Source organism: Silurus aristotelis, assembly GCF_946808225.1.
Source record: "Silurus aristotelis genome assembly, chromosome: 12".
Classification (NCBI taxonomy): domain Eukaryota; kingdom Metazoa; phylum Chordata; class Actinopteri; order Siluriformes; family Siluridae; genus Silurus; species Silurus aristotelis.
Window position 1 is genome coordinate 8328663 of NC_139585.1, and position 23156 is coordinate 8351818.

General features: G+C 38.1%; 1 protein-coding gene across 2 annotated transcripts in view; it reads left to right on the top strand.

Annotated features, from left to right (window-relative positions):
* dock1 (dedicator of cytokinesis 1) overlaps positions 1 to 18023 on the top strand; it is a 291553-nt gene extending 273530 nt beyond the window's left edge. For both annotated transcript variants that reach the window (XM_083556371.1, XM_083556372.1), the window contains exons 47-52: positions 6275 to 6412; positions 9016 to 9161; positions 11343 to 11541; positions 12035 to 12200; positions 12753 to 12895; positions 17062 to 18023. In XM_083556371.1, coding sequence (XP_083412497.1) covers positions 6275 to 6412; positions 9016 to 9161; positions 11343 to 11541; positions 12035 to 12200; positions 12753 to 12895; positions 17062 to 17157 — 888 coding nt within the window. In that variant the 3' untranslated portion in view covers positions 17158 to 18023. The remainder of the gene's footprint in view (positions 1 to 6274; positions 6413 to 9015; positions 9162 to 11342; positions 11542 to 12034; positions 12201 to 12752; positions 12896 to 17061) is intronic.
* Positions 18024 to 23156: the final 5133 nt, after the last annotated feature.

The following is a 23156-nucleotide window of genomic DNA, read 5'->3' on the forward strand; positions in this document are numbered from 1 at the left end:
GGAGGGGTTTTTTACACAACAGCGTTGCTGCGATTTGTTTGATGAAGGCATGCTATAAAAATACATACAGTACATGTTTGTTAACTGTCAGGAATCCACCTGCCACGCCCCCTTCGGCCCCCTTCAGCGTGTCAGGTGTTTTCTCGGCCGCTTTCTCTGAAGCTCCCGGCTTCAATCGTGCACATCTGGTGCTTGTTTATCATCATCACCAGCTCCTATCTAAACTTCCACACTCTCACTGTCCGTTATTGTTGGTATATGTTGGTTCACGGCGGTCGTTGTTATCGGTCATGTGTATCCCGGTACGTGCCTTTCCACCGGCACTCCTACCCAGCGCGGCTTTTCGGCTCCCGTTCTTCACATAACATTTAACAACAAAAAGGCATATGTGCACTAACTAACAGCAGAGATTCACCAGTATACAATACAACACCTGTAGCATCTGTAAAGGCTTGATTTTTCCGCCACTTTCGCAAGTTCTTCTGCGGCTGCACAGCGCCGATTGAGAAAACTGACGTTAAATGGCAAATTTTTCCCCCCTTGTGCTCGAGATATCAGGGTTCGGCGACATAAAAAAGTCGACATAACCGATAAAAAATGCTTAGACAAAGCGAGAATTTGGCGGTTCCACTTCAAAATATCGACTTAATAGGGTTGTCGAGGTAACCGAGGGCGAGATAACCGGGTTCCACTGTGTGTATATGTATATATAAGTTTAATCATTTCTAGGAAGTTGTCATGATGATGAATGTATACCATGTTATATAGAATGCAGAAAATGTTCTAATGCTTAACTAATACTTTGTTTTATATAAGAATTATTATATATTATATAAAGTTTAGGAAGCATAATGCATTATATGATCTGTGCTTATAATGTATTTACATGTGAACACTGATGTATTATAAATTATGCAGTACCAATACAGTATGAGATTTCCAATATTAGTGTCCTGTATGCAGGTATTATAATGTTAAGCAATGTAATGTATTCAGACATTATAAAATCATATGCTTTTTAAAGTGTTGTGTATGAAACTATACTATAATTTCTACCGTATTTGAACTATATTATATAAATTGTTCACACAGGAACATTCCTTCTAATGGCTCTTAACCATAGACCCCAAGTGTGTTTTAATGCACTTATGTAGCTAACTAGCTCATATCTTTTGGATTGTTAGCTACCACTAATTTTAGACTAGTTAATTGTGTTTCCTAACTCATATACGCATATAGTGTCGCTTTCACTTCCCTTTTAGGTATATATAAACGTAATTACATTTTAATTTAAATTTTCCACATCTGATCAATAATCAATAAAGCACAATATCAAACTGTTTACTAAACATTCTTCTCTTTGTATGTTGTGTGTATCACACACAGCTAGTTCAGTCCTGTGTGTGTGATCGATTTGGTTAGCTCTCCCCTTGTGCAGGTTGCTATCTGCTCTAGGGCACATGTCATACACACTTAACTTCAACTCATGACCCTCCTCGCTGTGTAATAGGTCCTGAAGTACTTACTGGCTTTATAGATGCACAAGGGAGGAAAATGACATGTAGAGGCCATTTTGTGAAGTGGCAGGCAGTCTATAACAACTCAAACAAAGCCTGGGGTTTTGAGAGAAACTGCATGGGCAGCAGTCACTGGTTTCTAGAGTAGCAATAGAAAAGCACTTTTCCCAAACTGCAGTATAAAATGTGGGTCACGAGTATGACATTGTAAAATATATGAAATCAGATGTTGTAGTTTTTGTTTGTTTGTTGGATTCTTTAAATCAGGTACTCTGGCATTGCTGCTCATTGAGTTATACTCAATTTTAGACTGGAGCTCATTCCACATTTTAATTTAGAGATAATTCAATAGGTAAACGTTAGTTGTGAGCATGAGCCAGAGTCCCAATCCTGGGGAAATGGACCTGGCAATCATCTGGAGCGCCACTTGGTTTAATTTTCTGGGAAATTATCAACAGGCTCATGTGTAAACAGAAGCTAATACGTTTTTTAGGAAAAGCGGATGATGTCTGCTTAATATTCATTCTTGACATTTTGACTCGGTCAGGTGGAATTGGAATAACACTGGCCTGTTAGAAAAGCTCAATCACAGAAGGGGAAATAATTCAAAACATAAGATATACTGTGTACTGTGTACCACTGTGTATAGTAGAAATGACAATAAAAGCCACTTGACTTGACTTGATATATTTGAGTTAAACAACACTTAATTTTTGTCCCTGGGTGAACTTTGACTTGAGAATTGTATTCATGTGAGACTTCTCTTCTGTAGACTTATATTAGGGTTTTGTGGGAGGTTTTTTTCTTCCCCCATTTGTTTATAATATTCACACCTCTGTAAGCACTTGCTTTAAAATTAGCACAGTAAAGCCATGAAAGGAGGTAAGCTGAAAGTCAACATAAAAAAAGGAAATGAGAAATGTCTGGAAATTGCTGAAAAAGTAGAAAAATAAGAAGCATTAGGCTGCAAACAAAGTTCTCCTGTGAAATTAATGAAAACGTCCACAATGTACAAATTATCAAACAAGTTTAGGATTATAGAGAGTAGCAGAGAAAAAAATGCAGGTAATAAACTTATTTTTTTATTATTATTATTTTTTTTTTATTTTTATTTTTTTAAAGGAATCCACTGCTTACAGGCTTTCAATGTGAAAACACTTTCTTATGGCATCCTGTGAAAATTCACACGTGAGGTTGCTTGAATAGATTTGACTATAGACTGAATGACTGACAGCTCTAATTCACAAAGCCTCAAAAGTGCAAGAGAGAAACGTGTACAGCATTATTCCTCCATATCTCATTTCAGAAAAATAGAACCAGGCTTCATCAGAATAAAAGGAAAAGTTCTCTTTGATTTGTCTATTGGTCATTAAAGTGATTGTTGCTAGGTGACATTCAGTGCTTCAGTGCAGCTCCTAAATGACTGTTCCCTGTCTGTAAGTGACTGTGTGTTGTCATTTAATTTTTTAAGAATATGAAGTGATGGGTGCTGATACAGGATCAGGCTTCCCCTTGTTTGCATGCATTCAGCATTTCTGGGTTATGAGCCAAGCTAATCTTGAAGCTGCACTGCTATGCCTTCTGAATGCGGAAATGCTTGCACAGGCATATTTACCACTTACATATATATTTGAGATCATTTTCAAATTGTATGATCTGTGCTTCCCAATACTTGCAGCATTTCTAAAGGAGGTATTGCAGATTTAAAGAAGTAATTGAAGCCTTTTAAACCTGCACAATTATTACTAACAAATATGTGATTGTGTAATGAGAAAGGACTTGAGATTCGATGTATAAGTGCAGCTATGCAATCAATATGACTGTATACCATTAACCATTACCCTAAAGAAGAAAAGCTCTTGGTATGAGACAACATGAGAGCAAGTTTTTACTCAGGTGTACTTTAATCTTTTCAGTCAACTTAATATTACTGCTATAATTACATGTTCATTACATATTCATCAGACAAAACTACTTTTTTTAACTTACGATACCCCACACTTTCACTCTCAGTAAGGAACACTGTATCTAAAAGTATGAACTTTATAGTGTTAAGACATGATAAATACCTTTTTCTGAAGAATTCCTCGATACTATACTAACATACTAACTAAGGTACATTTCATAAAGCTTAGAGTGAAAGAAAATTATGGACTTTTCCTTTAACTGAGAATCTCTGCCTTAAATACCACATAAACCTCTAGGTGTGTTATCTCACCTACACAGTGTTTTTGTAGTTTGTTGTGCTATTGATTTTTTTTTAATCGCCCTCATTTGTGCAAAATAAAAAGAAAACGAAACCCGGCAGCCCACATATGGGTGTGTGTTGGGCTAATATTAATACATGAGCTACAGGGTAGGTTGGGTGAAAGAATAGGAAACAGGCCAAGAAGATTTATTCTCTACTATATCTATCGCATAGTAGAGGAAAATGTAATTGTGAAAAAAAAATTTCAATAGGAAAACCCTAGGAAAAAAACCTTAATGTCCATCATTTAACACCTCTGTGAAAACAGCACATCTAGGGTTAGGGCACTTTAATCCAGGATTTTCCTTTTTTCATGTATGCTATTGAAATTTCAGCAGGGAAATAAAGATTTAGGACTCACACACCCCTTTAGCAATCAGGTCTGACAAGCATGTGTTTAGATCAGTGATACAAATTCACAAAAGATGCATATATCACACAATGAGTGTTTGAGAGGACACTGATGGTAAAATGACAAGTATAATCTTTTTCACTGTCTCTGACGAGAGAGTCTTATACTATTTTATATCTGCTGAAACCAGTACAACTACACACTACTCATAAGTCCTAATGTAGCCATATGCACAGTCTGGTAATTACATTCTAGTAAAGGGAAATGCTTATATCCTAACTTGTACAGCATCGTGGGTGTCTAAATCCAAAGTACCCATATGCATCCTGCAGCTGTTACCAAATAAACTTCAGGAAGTGCTTTTTTTCTTACCATTTCTATGCCATTCAGTGTTAACCAGGTAAGTGTGGGTTAGTAACACCCAAGAACTGGTTCATTCATTTGGAAAAATGACATTTTACAGATTGCTGGTATTCAGAATGTGGAAATGATTTAGTAATATATTACTAATTGTCTGATGTTACCCAAAATAGTATGGGTTCCCTTTTGAGTCTGGTTTATTTCAAGTTTATCATTTTCATTGTTATTATCTCTTAACATAGAGATTTTATAAGCCACCGTCACCTCTGCCTCACTCATACTTAAATCTACACTGGACTTCTGTAAATCTGCTTTGTGAAGCTCGAAGGCTTGCTCATCAGGGACAGACTTACACTTATAAAGAACATCTTATTCATTTTTATCACCACATTATCTGTGTAAAGCTGCTTCGAGACACTGTTCATTGTTAAAAGCGCAATACAAATACAAATTAATTGAATTGAAAATGTCCGCTGTCTAATGGCTTTCAAGCTTATTGTTATATACACTTGCCAAGCAAGTTTTTAGGAAAACTATAGTAATACTAGGTAGGGCCTCTCTTTACTCTCAAAAGAAAAGCTCTCAGTTCTTCATGGCCTTGTACCACAAGATATTGGAAAAATCCCCTTTGAGATTCTAGACCACAATTCTTATAGATTTTTTTAAGAACAATATAATGATTTAAATCTCCCACTGTACCACATCCAGTGGAGTCAGATCCAGTGACATGCCACTAAAGAACAAACACTGAAAGGCTGGAAGTAGCCATTAGCATTTTGGATTTTTTTTGCATGAACGGATACACACGACGGTCAGCACACCACTCACACAAACTGTGGGGTTTAAGCAATAAAACATTTGAATTAACATGGGTGAGAAGTGTCTTAAGAAAAACATCAGCAGTCTGGTTTTGGTAAGTTTGTGCCTACTGCAGTCTTAATCTTCCGTTCTTGGCTGACAGAAATGAAACCAGACATGATCTTTACCATGTGATTCCTGAGATGCTTTTCTCCTCACCACAGATATCCAGTGTGATTATCTGAGTTACTGTAGACTTTAGGTCTGTCTTCTTCTGTTGATCTCTTTAATCAATCAGGCATTTCCATTGACAGACCTGCTGCTCACTGGATCTTTTTTCTTTTTTATAATATACTATTTTAAGTTAACTACATTTTGCACTTCTGGTAGATGCCAAACTGCATTTCGTTGCTGTGTACCTGTACAATGCAATGACAATAAAGTTGTATCTATCTATCTATCTATCTATCTATCTATCTATCTATCTATCTATCTATCTATCTATCTATCTATCTATCTATCTATCTATCTAATCTAATCTAATCTAATCTATCTATCTATCTATCTATCTATCTATCTATCTAATCTAATCTAATCTAATCTAATCTAATCTAAAGTTAACTCCAGAGACTGTTGTGTGATACAAACCAGCTCATCTGGGTACATTAATCACACCACAATCAAATTGGTTTTTCTTTAGTCTAATGGTGGTTCTAAACATTACTTTACGCTGGATGCCCTTCCTAACGCAACCCTCCCTATTTATCCGGGCTTGGGACCAGCACTAAGAGTGCACTGGCTTGTGCAACCCTAATAGCTGGGTTCTAAACATTACTTAATTAATTACATAAATTGTCTTCTACTGCTGCCACAATTGGCTGAATAGATAGAATGAGTAGGTGTGCATTTGCACTTAATAAAATGTTTTATGAGTGTATACAGCTACTGTGTTTTCACCAATATGTAGACTTGACTAGACTGTTTTGTGCTCAATTTCAGATTCCATATCTGGCAGAAGGTGTGCGTATTCATGGTGAGAAGGTGACCGAGGCCCTGCGACCATTCCATGAGCGTCTGGAGGCATGCTTCAAACAGTTAAAAGAGAAGGTGGAGAAACAGTATGGTGTGAAATCCCTGGTAAGAAATAAACAAAACAAACTGAATTTGAGTTTTCTCCAGACCTGATTAAAAAAAAAACAAGACACAATCAGGATATGCTTAGTTATGATTAATAGGTCCCTTCCTGAACAAGTTAATAGTAATTTAAATATGTAAATGTAATCTCAACATGTTAAATATAAAAGGTCATTTAAAGGTCCTTCTAGAAGCCACATTGTGCTGGGTCCTAATTATAAAGTAAAATTTCACTGAATTCCCTCTACATGACCACAACAGTCACATTGCAGGTAAGAGTGACCCACATTGTTCCTCATGTGTGATGAAATATTTCTTTCAGATAACCACATAGCATTAAATCTTCAAGATTTATGCACTGGAATTATTGATTACTATAGTAATATGACCTTTTTCTGTTTTTCTCAAAAAGTACGTTTGCTAAGTATCAAAAACATCAAGAAGAAAATATAAGACTGGCCCTTTTTTTCTGTATCTAGTAAAACAGTGCCATTTTCAAAAGCTTGTCACAATTACTGCCATTTACAGAGTGCAATCTACAATGTCCGACATCTATACCGACATGAATGTGCGCCATCTTGCACACTATTAAAGTTTTACACTGGAGTAAAGAACATAGAGCTAAAACTTTACAAAATACCAATCTAGTATATGTCATGGTAGCGCCAATGGGCCCTTCACAAACCCTACCCATCATCCCCTGCACACAGCATGTCACTAAACATTTACCTGTGTCTCATTATGCCTTTTAGTATCACATTTTTTATGTTCCAATTTTTCAAGCTTCTCTGGGGGTTTGTTTCCACAGTAAAGCTTGTATGTTCTTTGCCTCATATCATATGGTTTTTGGCACTTGCAACAACGTTTTGACTGATGCAATGAGCTCTAATATGATACTGTTGTTGCTTGAATTCTCCATATTATATTCTTCTAAAGCAGTAGTGACATTTCCAGCATGCTAATCCCAGTGATGAATGTTTCTCTTATAGGAGAAAGAGAGAGATAGAGTAGCTGAGATGCAAAGAGTGCAAAGATTTTTACCAGTGCTAACGGCCAATAATCATCCTTCTTCAGCCTTAAAAGGTTATCTTGCCCATACAGCTATTTAAAACAGATTTTATTTAAATGTGTTTTCCTATACATAATCCTGTTCATTGCAAGAGTCTATTTTGAGCCATATGCAGATTTCAATCTTTTTAGTTGATTATTGAAATTCACCTCATTCAATTGGTCAGAAATTTAATTCAGATCTACTTCAACTTGTTTAATCTTAACTGATCGACACTCCCAGTTGAGCTCTCGTTTGGGCTATTTATGGATTATTAGATTGCATGTAAATAAGAGACAAAATAAACCCAGGGACTTAACAGGAACTCCCACTTGGAATAGATTTGCATTTATAGTCATATTTATGGCATTTAGCAGATGGTCTTCACCCACAGTGATTTTATCTTCCTGGAAAATAAATCCTTTACAGGTTTAAACTGGAGGCTAAAAAATCTGATATAAAACGAAAATAGGCATCACTCCTTCATCTAGGTGCGTAATTAATATTTATTTAAGAGCTTTACTGTTGGATGTTAGCATTGCATGTAAACCGTTGCTATTTGAAGGTTGCACATTCAGTGAAAGTATACATTTTGCATAAAACATGAAGCAGACTAGCATATCAGAACAAATACCAGCACAAGCAGCTGTTTAAATAGTCGACATGGTAATGTAGCTGACTGGCTTGATAATTAGGCACACAGTGTAACAGTCTTTTGACAGCTGTGTTGTTTCCATGCACACTAGACAATTTGTGCTCTGGTATATACAAAATTATAAAAACTCTGACCGTTGTCTACTAACTCCACTTAGATAGGCCTCTTTCCTCTAATACTCAGTCAGTCCTGAAGTGTTTCGTCCCCTTACTCCCCTCCTCCACAGACATGCCTGCTGTGTTGTCTAATGTTGCTCCATTAATAACAGAAGAAACTAAGAACAAGAAAGACTGAGAGAAAGAGGAACAATTAATAAGTCAAGGGGAGCAGGGAATGGGACGACAGTGAGAATATTAGTGATGGCACCCAGCAGGTATTGATCATCAGCTTCTGAGGCACACAGTGCTGCTGGTCAGTCGCCTCTCACTCCAATGATGGCTCATGTGGAGCCTGGATGTAATGGATGTGCACTAACGGGCCACTTCAAGGGCAGTGTTTGTGTGTGTCTGCAAGATATACAGAGGGAGACATGTGTGTCCTGTGTCTTGCTGTTTGTGGCCAGCTGACGAGTTTGATTCACCTTTTAGGACAGTTGGTGAAAATTCCCATTGTTTCAAACTGTATAAAAGGCAAGCAGAGTAGATCAGCAGCACTCTCCCCAGGCATGTACTTTCATCCACAGGGTTAACTACACTTTATCTATTCTCTGACTTTTAATTCATCTTTGGTTTTGTTTTATTATAATTGTTCTTTTGATCTGTACAGTTAAACAGTGGCACAGTTTGTTTTATGTGGAACTTTTGTATGCACTGCATGCTATAATCACTAAAGCTCAAACATTCTTTTTAAAACTATTCGAAGCATTAAAGCCCTTACTATAAAAATATGGTATGTGTGTTTCAGCCTCCGATGGCGGATGAGCGCCGTGGCACACGTCCGCGGTCGATGGTGCGCTCCTTCACCATGCCATCATCTCAGAGGCCGCTTTCTGTCGTGTCTGTCACCTCCTTATCATCAGACAACTCACCATCAAGACCAGGATCTGATGGGTACAACACACACACACACACACACACACACACACACTCTTACTTTCATCAGCACTCAATAACATTATCTGTATATTCTTATCAGAACTGCATTTGTGTCCTCTTTAGATCCCATTACATTGCTGTGTAATTTTCCTTCCATCTCCCAAACACATGTTGAATTAGTTTCTCTACATTACCACTAGGCGTGAATGACTTCATTATATAAAATATGCTGATTAGCTATACAGCAATATGTAAACAAGCACGCTTTCTCTCTCTCTCTTTCTCCTGAAGTGCACAGCCAATCACAGCTTTGAAAATCCTAATAAGATGTTTCTACTGCTAAATTATTTACAGGATGTAAACCAATTATAGCTGCTGAAATGGTCATGTCTAAATGTACCTATATGACTTATACCAATGGACACTGAAGCAACTTAAAATTATACAAGCAGATAGTTTTCAAATGATCTCTCAATTCGCTTTGACAATTGTATGCACAAATATACTTTTCTTCCACCCCATGAAAACGAAAGGTGGGTCAGTTATCTGCAGCTGCTTTAGTTATAACAGCAGGCTTATTCTACATTTTGGAAACTTGTTTGTTTTAGCATTAAAAATGCACTGCACTTGTGCCAGCCTTATACAAATGCCCCAATAGGATTAACAGCTGGAGTTTGCACTTTCATTCATGCACTGATGCAGAAATTAAAAGCTTCTCTGAACTCCTCACTGTGTGACTTCTCTAAATTGTATGTCTCAAAGCTTTTAATTTCCAACCACCTGCTGAATCACTGATGGTCATCAAACAAAAGCATCCACTTTATTAAATGTGTTGCTGCGAAGTCAGGTTTAAAAAAAACAAATCAGTGCTTTTATGAAAAGAAATTTGTGTAGTACAGGGTCAGTGAGGTGTGTGTGTGTGTGTGTGTGGTTGTGTTTTTGGAGTCTTGTCTTCTGTATTGTATATCTATGGATGTATTCTTAGGAAATGTATGTCAGAAGGATTAAAGTGTATGTATGAGAGAGACATACTGAGAGGTTTCTGCCAGTCCTGCATAGCGGGCACTGTATTGCGGGCCTGAAGGATTAATTAGCCCATGTTTGGAGAGTGTGAACTCATCAGTGATGCCCTCCACTGGTATTTAATAGCAAAGGGCATTGCACCACATGCTCTTTTATTTGAACGGTTAATCCTTATGGTTGAAGGAGTCTGATTCGCTCAATCCAGAACCAGCACTTACCAATTATGAGAGGCAGTACTGGGTTCGTGAGAAGCGTTGTTGACCTGGTAAATGTGTTTTAGACAGCCATTCAGCTTTTTGTTCTAGACATGGATACTAACTGCAAGTATTTAGATGAGCTTGGTTTATAGTTTTGATAGGTGTGACAGAACCATCCACTGATGAAATCCCTCTAAAAACATTACTTTTTTAAGAGTTCCTGGCTGCTCACTTAATGTGTTGATCTATTTCACTGCTAATATATGCAACTCTGACTGTGTGAAAGGTTCACTTTAGGGGAAATGTATTCATTCAGTCAGATGATTAAAAACTGGTCTTATATTGAATTATAAGTTGCTCATTCTAATGTAAATAGCATTATCAGTGAATGGCTCTATTACTGTAGAGTCTTCACAGAGAGATGGCAAAAAAAAAAAAAAAACCACACAATATTGGTTTTGTTTCAGCCACCTGAAATATATTTAGTGTACACTTGTAAAGAAAGTGTCAAACGACGGCACTATTGTGAATGGTGAGGAGTTACCCAGGACGTGACCATGCCCATCAGGATAGAAATGTTTTGTCAGCTCAAGTTTCCCTACAGTGGCCTGAATCATATAACTGCGTACCACAGCAAAACAATTTTGCACTTTAATTTGTTCCTCATCTGTAAACACCAGGTTGCCATTGCTAAAAATTTGATATCCCTATTTTGTAGCATTTATGTTAGGTACAGACCAACTGTAAGAGGTGCATTTTTCCATTTGCTCTCCATTTTACAGATGGAACTATGATATTAAAAATTGCTTCAATGTCCATGCTGAGACTGTCACCGTCCTTCCTCCTTTTTTTTTTCATCCTCTCCATTACCTCGTACTCCATCTTCCTATTCATTTCTGTACTTTGATCCTTTTTCTGTCTCAACCACCCACCTGCCGACCCAAATTTCTTATTTTTCACTTCTGACTTTCTCTAGCTTTGCTCTGGAACCCCTCCTGCCAAAGAAGCAGCACTTTAAGTCTCAGGACAAGCTGGACCGAGATGATCCTGAAAAAGACAAGAAGGAGAAGAAAAAAGAAAAAAGAAACAGCAAACACCAAGATCTATTCGACAAGGAACTGAGGGCCACAGACATTCCCATGCAGCCGGCTGAAGCGGTCATCCTGTCTGAGACGGTCAGAGAAAGAATACTTAGCTAATGCTTTCTAGTGCATGATGTGGGTGTTGTGCTTTCAAAATCGAGAACAGCACCTGGCAACCTTGCAGAGTTAAACTCAGTCAATTCATGAGTTTGCTATTATTTGTATTGCTGTGGTCCTTGAAGCTTAACGAGTGAATCCACCATCATCAAAGTCATTATTTTTATTAGCCTGTTTGAGTGGAATTGAGTTGTGTTAATCAAAATCTCAACTCGAAAATGAGTAGGTGTATAACCTAATATGTTCTCTGTGTGGAAGGTTCAGAAGTAAAATGCTCTGCAATAAATAGTCAAAATATTATGCCGCAGAATTAAATAATCAGCTATAAATTAGAAGCTTGATGTTTTACAGTTGATAAATCTTGAACGGGTTTGAGAAAAAAAATTACTATTATTGTTAGTAATAGAGTATTTTCAAGACCCTATATTAATAAGTATTTCTAATTCAGCGATTGCTTTCCTGTTTTCAGATCAGTCCACTGCGTCCCCAAAGACCAAAGAGTCAGGTGGTGAACGTAATGGGAGATAAGAGGCTCTCTGTGTCCCCAGGACCTGGTGTACAACAGACCTCTTCTACCCTTCCTCCTCCTATCACTCCAAGGGTCAAGCTCACCTTCAGCCTGCTCTCCTCCTCCAGTAAGTTTAATTTAATAGTGGCCTTTTTTTTTCTTCATCCAAGTTGCACGAATCGAATTAGATTGCTATATACAGAATGTCACTTTTGCCCCAGTTATTTAGTTTGTATAGACGTTATCTGAAGAAAAATCTCTTTACATGTTTGAGCGATAACCCACTTCTGTTTCAAATACATTTCTTGTTCTTTTTTTGGACTTATGCAAGTGATAGAATTGATAGAAACGGCATCTTTTATAAAGCTCATTGTTCTCCTTTGTTGTTCCTTAAAAAAAAAAACTCAGTCTAAGGATATCGTTGCGTTGTGTGTCATCATCTTCACTGTGAAATTTCTGTGTGAATAATAAAATAATGTGTGCCTTCCCACTATGTGACGCTGTTTTTGGTTTTAATAAAACAGTTATGAACACATTGTTAGTGTAATAAGCTGGTTACTTAATATTTCTAGAATTCAGCCTACATAGATTTGATGTGCTGTATAACATATCTATCATATAAACTGTGCATTTTAATAACGTTAATTTTAGTATTGCCTGTACATTGTGTGTGTGACAGACCTAGAACTGAATGGAACAGGCTATGGTGAGGTTCCACCTCCTCTGCCAATCAAAAGCAATATGGGTGATTATGGAAACCTGATGGAAAACCCAGAGCTGGCCAGCCCAACCACCCCACCTCCTCCTCCTCTACATCAGCGGGTAAAACCCATGAGCATGCACAAACACTCTCCAACCTTAATGAAACCATCATATGCACTTTGAAACCAACACACAGGGTTTAATATTGTTTTTGGAAATTCTAAATGGTAATTGGCAGCAGGGGTTTGACAAAGAGTGACACTAAGTATGTATCTGACCTTTGCCTACTCGTTAACTGGCTTGAAAACTTTACTGAACACAAAGCCTGCCCTGTATGTGGAGAACTGGGACGCAATAGATGAATATATGAATTGCTGCTTAATACTCATTCATTACCATGCATTGTTTTCTTACTTTGTGTTTCCGCTTGACTTGATTTTTTTCCACCTTGATTTGGTGTGTTTATCAGTGGTGTCTATCTTCACCTCTGCCTTACCATATTAATCTCCACTCACTCATTCACTCATCTTTTTTGAACTGGAACACACTATTCCATCTATTACCCTTTAGTATTCTTTTGTGGTTAAAAAGAAATGATTATAATCTTAATATTTCTGATAGAGGCGTATACTTTGCCTCCACTGTGTTTTCTTTAGTTCTAGTCATACAGTGGGTACGGAAAGTATTCAGACCCCCTTAAATTTTTCACTCTTTGTTATATTGCAGCCATTTGCTAAAATCATTTAAGTTCATTCTTCTTCCTCATGAATGTACACACAGCTCCCCATACTGACAGAAAAACACAGAATTGTTGACCTTTTTGCAGATATATTAAAAAAGAAAAACTGAAATATCACATGGTCCTAAGTATTCAGACCCTTTGCTGTGACACTCATATATTTAACTCAGGTGCTCTCCATTTCTTCTGATCATCCTTGAGATGGTTCTACACCTTCATTTGAGTCCAGAAATTTTTGATTATACTGATTGGACTTGATTAGGAAAGCCACACACCTGTCTATATAAGACCTTCCAGATCACAATGCATGTCAGAGCAAATGAGAATCATTAAGGTCAAAGGAACTGCCTGAAGAGCTCAGAGACAGAATTGTGGCAAGGCACAGATTTGGCCAAGGTTCCAAAAAAATTTCTGCTGCACTTAAGGTTCCTAAGAGCACAGTGGCCTCCATAATCCTCAAATGGAAGACGTTTGGGACGACCAGAACCATTCCTAGAGCTGGCCGACCGGCCAAACTGAGCTATCGGGGGAGAAGAGCCTTGGTGAGAGAGGTAAAGAAGAACCCAAAGATCACTGTGGCTGAGCTCCAGAGATGCAGTCGGGAGATTGGAGAAAGTTGTAGAAAGTCAACCATCACTGCAGCCCTTCACCAGTGGGGCTTTATAGCAGAGTGGCCCGACGGAAGCCTCTCCTCAGTGCAGGACACATGAAAACCTGCATGGAGTTCTCCAAGATGGTGAGAAATCAGATTCTCTGGTCTGATGAGACCAAGATAGAACTTTTTGGCCTTAATTCTAAGCGGTATGTGTGGAGAAAACCAGGCACTGCTCATCACCTGTTCAGTACAGTCTCAACAATGAAGCATGGTGGTGGCAGCATCATGCTGTGGGGGTGTTTTTCAGCTGCAGGGACAGGACGACTGGTTGCAATCAAGGGAAAGATGAATGCGGCCAAGCACAGGGATATCCTGGACGAAAACCTTCTACAGAGTGCTTTGGACCTCAGACTGGGCTGAAGGTTTACCTTCCAACAAGACAATGACCCTAAGCACACAGCTAAAATAACGATGGAGTGGCTTCACAACAACTCTGTGACTGTTCTTGAATGGCCCAGCCAGAGCAATGACTTAAACCCAATTGAGCATCTCTGGAGAGACCTAAAAATAGTTTTTCACCAACGTTTACCGTCCAACCTGACAGAACTGGAGAGGATCTGCAAGGAGGAATGGCAGAGGATCCCCAAATCCAGGTGTGAAAGACTTGTTGCATCTTTCCCAAAAAGACTCCTGGCTGTATTAGATCAAAAGGGGGCTTCTACTAAATACTGAGCAAAGGGTCTGAATACTTAGGACCGAATACTTGTGATATTTTAGTTTTTCTTTTTTAATAAATCTGCAACAGTGTCAACAATTCTGTGTTTTTCTGCCAATATAGGGTGCTATGTGTACATTCATGAGGAAAAGAAATGAACTTAAATGATTTTAGCAAATGGCTGCAAAATAAAAAAATAGTGAAAAATTTAAGGGGGTCTGAATACTTTCCGTACCCACTGTATATTAAATTCTCTCTGTAACATGCTATATGTGCACATTTCTAATTGTGTTATTGCTTGTAGTGCTTGACCACTTGCCTTGATTCATGTGTCTTCAAAGGACAACTAGTATCATGACTCCTGCATAGAGACAGCTAATACTCAATCCTCAATTTCTCTTGGGGAAATAGTGTCTTAGCCTAACACATACAGAGCATAATCATCATCTCAGCTTCATAAAGTGCTTCTTATTTAACCATAAGAACTAAAAACTCACCTACAGTATGTACAGACTGGCTTCTTGATGCCTCCTCAAAGGTGGGCAAATCATAAAAAATGTTGTTAGCCTACTGCTAGCACAACTAGCAAACTTCAACTATAAACTGTTGCAATCCTCTAGTGCACAGATACTTCCTTTTTAAGTCATTAAGTGACACAATAAAAACCTTCCCTTTTAATGCTTCTTTCCTGTAACTCACTCATTGAGCCCTACAACACTGACCAATGGTCCAGGCTCTGGTTTACTGATCAGAATGTTGAGTATTCAAGCTCCAGCATTGCCAAACTACCACTGTCAAATGAGCAAGGACCAAGCAAGAATGTTGTATTATGGCTGACCCCATGCTCTGACCCCAGCTTCCTAACAAGCTGATCCTATTGTATATATGTGAAAAAGGCTACTACTACTTCATTAACTGGTGCTCACAGTAAGACACATTTAACACCTGGATTCCAGCGTTCCACAAGGTTATGAAGAACCCAACTCAGCTACGGCTGACCATTGATGGTCTCCATCCTCACACCAGTAGGAGGCATGATGTTCTCCTTGTAGAATATAAAGAAGGTTCAGGGTGATAGACTGTTAGCATTATATTATTATTATCATTATTATTTTATTAAAAGGCGCCTTTCAAAACACTCAAGGAGACCGTACATTTGAGTGATCATAATAAACTCAAGGAAACCAACAACTGTTTAACTGTTAAAATTGTTCAGAAAAATCAACTCTGAATTGATGAGTTGTAAGGCATGATTTAAAAGTGGTCAGACAGACACTTTCTCGTATATATTAAGAGTTCCAAAGATGTGGAGCAGCCCAGCTAAATGCCCTAAACACCGTAGTGACTAAGCGAACGAAGGTACAATAAGGAAAACAGATGATGAAGATCTAAAAGCACGCTTTGGAATGTAAGTATTTAGCAAGTCAGAGAGATATGAGGAGCAAGGTTCTAATTATTATCTCGGCAGTGAGTTCTGGACCAATTTAAGTTTATGAAGAAGTTTGTGAGGTAACCCAAACAAAAGATGTACAAGAATATCTGTGGAATTGGATGCGAGGGTGACGGCTGATGCTCCGCAGACGCAAGAACGCAGCCCGAGTAATATTGTTCACATGCTTTTTATTGACAGCTTGGAAGGTGCTAGTAAACAGGGATGTCACATGCTGAAGTCTTTCACGCAGCTTGGCACAGTTGCTCAATAGTTATTCACAGCTTTGGATGGCAGAACAACTTTGACTGTACCCTTGGTCACCAGCTGCACCAGATAGTTCGGAGATGCAGTCCAACATTTGCATGTTATTTAGTGAAAATGAATAGAAGTGACGTGGTGTGAGGTATAGTTATAACCAATACTAGATTGGTGTCACTTTGTGTTCTGTGAAAAATCCCCTTTTGGGTGGATTTTATGGTAAATTTGAAGCTCTACGTCCCTGTTGTCCACATTACCAGGTAAAACCATGGCAATAAATATCCGTTCTTACTGTTCTGTTCACTGCAGCAAATTATATTTAAATATGTATTAAAACAAATATCTATTTGGAAAATGTTAAGAAAAATTTTATTCTAAATGGTGTTATAGGAACATTCTGTGCTGAGGTGAAACATCTTGTTGCTTTACATGCCTCAGAAACAGGAGGTATAATATTCAAAATGAAGTGCTTATTACATGCCACGAATAAATTCTAACTATTATATCTAATCCTCTGTTTTTTTTTTCTGTCCCGTTCCCCCTAAAGCATTTGCCTCCTCCGCTGCCGAGTAAAACTCCACCCCCTCCTCCTCCAAAAGCCACAAGGAAGCAGACGTCCATTGATTCAGGGATTGTTCAGTGAGAATGGCAGTATATCAGACAGAAACTTTGGCACTACTCCAGACACTGGGCTTGGGTGAATTCGAATTGGCCTTACTAAACTCTAGGTGCGATAAAACCAAGAGTTCATACCAACTCCCTCATCATCTTCACACACACTGAAAGAGAGTTGGCCTGTCCGGGGACTCGCTCCTTTAATGCTTCCTCCTCTTACCAATTATTAGTCAAAGCCTCAGACCAGCTGGTAGTGCCAAGTACATTGTCTGATCCATTTCACACATCTGTAGGCCTGTTAAATAATACTGTCTGGTGAGGCATGTGGCTAAAATGAACAAATCATGACTTGACCTTTCTGGCATCATCATGCAGGAGTTTTGCAGGATTAGAATATATGTTATTGTCAGCTGGTTTTTAGATCTTTGGTCTTGCTTTTTTCACCTATGTGACTTTATCAAGACCTGACCAACTACTCCAGAGCTTAGAGATCCTCCCATAATCAGAATACTTTAAACATTTTCCATGCCATTTTTCCAATATATATACACATATATGTATAGAAGTTTGTATATATGATTTTTATTTTATAATGATTTTTTTGGAAATGTATTTTATAATGATTGTATTAATATTGGGGCAAATTAACTAGCAATTTTTTTTTATCCAAAAAGGGCTTTTTAGAATTTTAAATGACAGGGATTGTAAAGTACTTCTTTGTACTATTATTGAATATGGTTTTTTTTTGTTTGTTTTGTTTTTTGGAGTGTACACATCTAACTCCCACTGTTATCTCTGTATAGAAACTTTAATGCTGTAACCTTAGATTACAATAACAATGACTGTTCCAAATTCACTACTGACTTAAATAAACTCATTGTATGTCTTTTTAAACTTGGCTACTGAGACTGTGCTGACCCAACAGTATAGTTTACATGAATCCTAGATGTGCTCTTGTGCTGCTTTTGCTCCTGATTAAAGTGCTGTTGATCGTTGACCCTCACCTCCATCTAAACTGGTAATCAAATTGGGTTTAGACTCTCTCTCGTTCATTCTTATACATCCCCAACTTATTTCGCATTAGACAAAATGCTGCAAGCTCAGGCCTCTATAACTTAAACAAGATCCCCTAGATTTGCTTGTAATTGAGAGCAGATACGAGCCAAAGATCTAAATCATTGTCTTATTTAGAGCGATCTAAGGAGATATAGGAATTTGGAGGTGGTAGCTCAGTGTTTTTAAGGCATTAGACTTTGTCTCGAAGTTAGGAGTTTAAATCTCATTACCACTGCTGGGCTCTTCTGCAATGCCCTTAACCACTAACTGTTCAGTTGTAAGCCACTTTGGATAAGCGCTTCTGCCAAATGCCATAAATGTAAATGGAAGTATATATTTGTTGATCTAAGGGATGTCTTAAAATTAATAGCCACTTGAACTGTGAGTCAGACTCTAATGATGATCATAAATTGTATAATAAAAGTAGTTTAAAACAAACAGTGTCAAATTTCGGGTTTTCCACTTGCACTTAATGCAAATCATAACTTAGTACTTTGGTGCAATGAAGTAATGCATAAAGTGATCAAAGACCAAAGCTTTGACAGAGGCGTGTTTCACCACCACCAAAATGAAATGATGTTCTGGCATCATGAAACACTTCATCACTGATACAGATGCAGTGCAGTGCAAAGTCTGTTTTTGCCGTTTAGAAAATTTACTTCTACCAAGTATAATAAAACTGTATGCCCTGTTTGTCATTATAAATATAGCCACACCTAATGTAAATCCAAATTGACTGAGCATTATATCAAAGGTACAACTGAAGGACTACAAAGCTACAATCTTCTGTTTGCCTTCTGGTGACATGAAATTATCCTGCATCGCCAATTAACACTTTTGGAATGAATTAGACTCTTTTGAGTGAGTTTGAAAAGGTGTAAATTGTGATGGTTGGAGCATCTCCAAAACTGCAGCGCTTGTGGGCTCTTCCTGGCTTTTCCCGGTGTGTAGTGGTCAGTATCTATCAAAAGTGGCTCATTAAATCCATTGTGAACGAAGGCTGGTCCGATCCAACAGATGAGCTGCTGTAGCTCAAATTGCTGAAGAAGTTAATGGTCAACTGGTCAGAACTGTTTTGCCAGCAAAAGGGGAACACCACAATATTCCGCAGGTGCTTATAATGTTATTCCTGATCAGTGGCCATAAGTTATGTCTGGTCGGTGTATATGTTCAGTGGAGAGGGAAAAATAACTGAGCCTTTGTCACCCATAACCCTGACAGCAGTTCACCTGTCTGTTCTCAGGAAACTTTTAATAGGTACTAACCACTGCATACCAGGAATGCAATACAAGACCTGCTATTTTGGAGATGCATAGTGGTCTATATTTTCACTGAGATCATTACACTTGCCAGTTTAATTTTTCCTGCCTCCAACAAAGCAAGATTGGATTGAAGTTTGTGTAATTTGGGTCCCAAATCCACATCTTGAAATCTTCCTTAGACCTTCCTTATAATGTTATTCCTTGGACCATTTTTGAACACAGTTTTCACTGTGGAAGTATAAAATACTGCTGCCATTAAGGGATGTGCTTGGATTGCAATAATGTTTTGGTAGGTGGTACAGATCAAAGTCACATGAGTGCCAGAACCGAAGGTTTTCCAGCAGAACACTTCCCTGAGCATCACACTTCTTCCACCAGCATTCCTTCTTCTGTAGTGCATCGTTGTGTCTTCTCTTCCCCAGGAAAGCATGACTAACTAATTTGACTGTGTAGACATTAGTTTTCACAAATGCGGTGAAAAATCAAAAATCATTTAAAATCAAAAATGATTTTAACAAACTAACATCTAGTCCACATGAGCAAATAGTTCAGATGATCTGCAAATCCTGTTGTGCATGAAAGCCTCCTCCAGACCGTACATGGCTTAAAAATTCAATTGGTTTTCTTTTGGATATTCACGGATTACAAAGAATTGCTCTCAGGATTATTCTGCTACATAAGAGGGCTGTGTAAATCAATACTCCAATAAAGCCTAAATTAAAATCCTTTCATTAATAAACAATGTGACACACAACATTTTGTCATTGTTTCTTTCAATTTGGTTTGCATTCATCACAGCCTGCTAGCACATCTGCCAGAAGCTCTTAGCTATGATCAAGAAAGTTTTTTTTTTTTTTTATATCCCCTGGAGAAACAAAGTCCAGATGCTCTTTTGCTATGGTATACAGTGAGAGCCACTGTTTGATCAAGAGGTGATGGGCTACAAGCCGTTGGAAAAAAGCTCAGTCCCAAAATACCAATCAGTGAAAGAACAGCTACAACTCAAACCAAGTTTCACTTAATTTTCTTAGCACTGTCTTTCCTATTCCCCAGAGATTCTCCTTTTAAAATCTTCATTCTGCTTTATTCATGTCTTTCAGGGCTATTGCGATTTTAATAAAAGAATGATATATTCATTCAGATGTTGCCATGAGCAAAATTTAATCCATCTTTTTTCTGTGCGTCTGATCATTTCTCCCTTCTTGCCTCCATCAGACCCCACTGTGATTAAGCGAATATGCTCGCCTGGATCCAAATCAAATCACCCCACACAAATGACCAGCCATATCAGTGTTTGCCAGGCTAAGTTGAAGTGCCATTTTATTTTAATACTGGAAGGAAGTCTTGCAATGAAATTTTCAAGTGACATTTTTCTATTTGTATTGTTCAGTAGAAATGATTTCCTTTCTCAAACTTTTTATACGACCCCTTCTTTTGTCTTTTGGTTGACTTTAGTCTTATTTACAGAATATTACAAGACATTGAAGCCTTTTTGGACATTCATATTCATTTTTTTTTCTTTTCCTCCCTGCAATTTTCCAAATCTCCCCTTCAATGACCCAATCATTTCAAGTACAGACTAGCAATGGAGTCACTTCTAGTGAAAATCTCATTTGCATGTTCACTGACTCACCTTTGCAAATCCTGGCTTTACCTCATTCTCTCAATTTCATGCTAAACCTATTGTACTGTTAACACGTAGAGCAGAAATTTGCACTTCAGTAGCAACTTTTACATCGATACCAATTAAAGATCAACCTGATAGACACTCACTAAATCAACACTTAGGGAAGATTTACTTGACTGTTACACTTCAAATAGGGGTTGGGAATTTAATGTTTCACTGCCTTTTTCCTCTTTCTATTTTAGCCTCTTCTGTGTGAATGTAGACATGTTCTAACTGAAACTACTGACCTCTCTCTTCCCCTTGTCATGTACCTCTCCTCACAGTCAGCAGTGGTAACAACAGAACATCAGCTATGTGTGCTTCTGTGTCCACTATATCAGTGGTCCCCAACCCCCGGGCCATGAGTCAATTGGTACCGGTCCGCACAGAAAGAATACATAACTTACATTATTTCTGTTTTATTTATTATCTGATTCTAAGCGATGTTTTATTTTGGAAAATGACCGGATTCTCTCCTCCTCATCTGTCTATGACTCACTCTTGATGCATGTCATTATGCCTTGGTCACATGTCTTACCTCCATCCTCTACCTTCTTAAAGGGGCTGCTCCGGCCGCTAACACACAATACGTTACCGCTAAATTCAAACCCCCAAACAAGCAAAATGAACAAAAAACAACACCGTGGATTTACGTTTATTACTATATTTAGAAAATGCTAGTTTTTCTGGTCGTATCATTTCATTTTGTTGTATTTATCCGCCACACCTTGAAGGCTGATCCGTCAAAATATTGTCCGACTTTAAACCGGTCCGTGTCGCAAAAAAAGCTTGGGGAGCACTGCACTATATAACCACTATGGCATCTTGCCATTTGGATCATTCAATTCAAGTGATTCAGTTGAAGTGAGGAAACTCAATTCTCTTACGTCACTATGCATATGTACACTATAGCACTCGAGTGTTACACACCCATGTAGTTAAACAAGATTCACAGGTCTACAGATAATAAAGCACAGCCCCCGAACCATTAGGGATAGAGAATTCAAGTTGCATTAAAGCCAAGTTAAGTACATGTGGCGTTTCTCGACGTCAAGCCTTAATGCTAGCTGTAAAACCCATTCCTGTGCTCCTACCCTTTTATTTTAATGAGTGCCATGCAGAGGTCTTGACCAGATAAAAAATGGATTGACTTGGTTTTGCATGCACAGTTTAAGCCAATCGCTAGCCTAATCAAGTTTATCTTTCCATTGATTCTATCGATTACATGCAAGTAAAGCAGGCTCCACTGAGATGGCCTGTCAGTTTGATGGATGTGCAGAGGGAAAAAAAGCATTCCTGCCTTATTGACCAGGACTCTGTAATCACTAATCAACAACTGCCCTTCAACTCATTGTTCAGACAAGTGGTCCCAGTGCAGGAATTAGGCTGCTTCATTGTTATTACCTTAGATGATCTTGGATCCAAGGCTTAATGCATTGCAACTTACCTCAGTATCACAAGCTATAAGAAAAACTATGAATTAGACCAAACACACCAAAAGTCATCAAAGCTACCAATTTGAAAAAAATCTTTTATTTCCATTTCTCCCCCTTTTCAAAATTTAGAAATGTATCAGCTGGATGAAGGTGTTTGTCCCATGCCTTCTGCTGTGTGCCGTACGAACATTTATTTCCATCTGACACAGTCTGATTTGTTTAGGTGCTTACTGTGAAGTGCTTTTGTTTAAACACCACTTTTGCATAACGAAATCAAACGACACTGACAAATCACCTGCTGCTCTGAATTTCATTTTTAACTCAGTCTGTTGCTATAACGCTCTTCAATGCGCCTCAGAGATACTGCTAAGCCCTGATGGCTTGATGGTGATTGTTGAAATGTTTTGTATCTTTTTTTTAATTAGATTCCAATCGATTTTACCTTTTGCATCTTGTCTGAGTTATTTTTGACCTTTGTGGAATGGCAGGTGGTCTTAAAAAGAAATTGTTTTTGCAGACTACAGGATTCAGACATACAGTACATGACACACATGCAACGTCTCAGATGTGAAGGCTGCTCATCTGAGGCTTCGTATTGACTGAATGA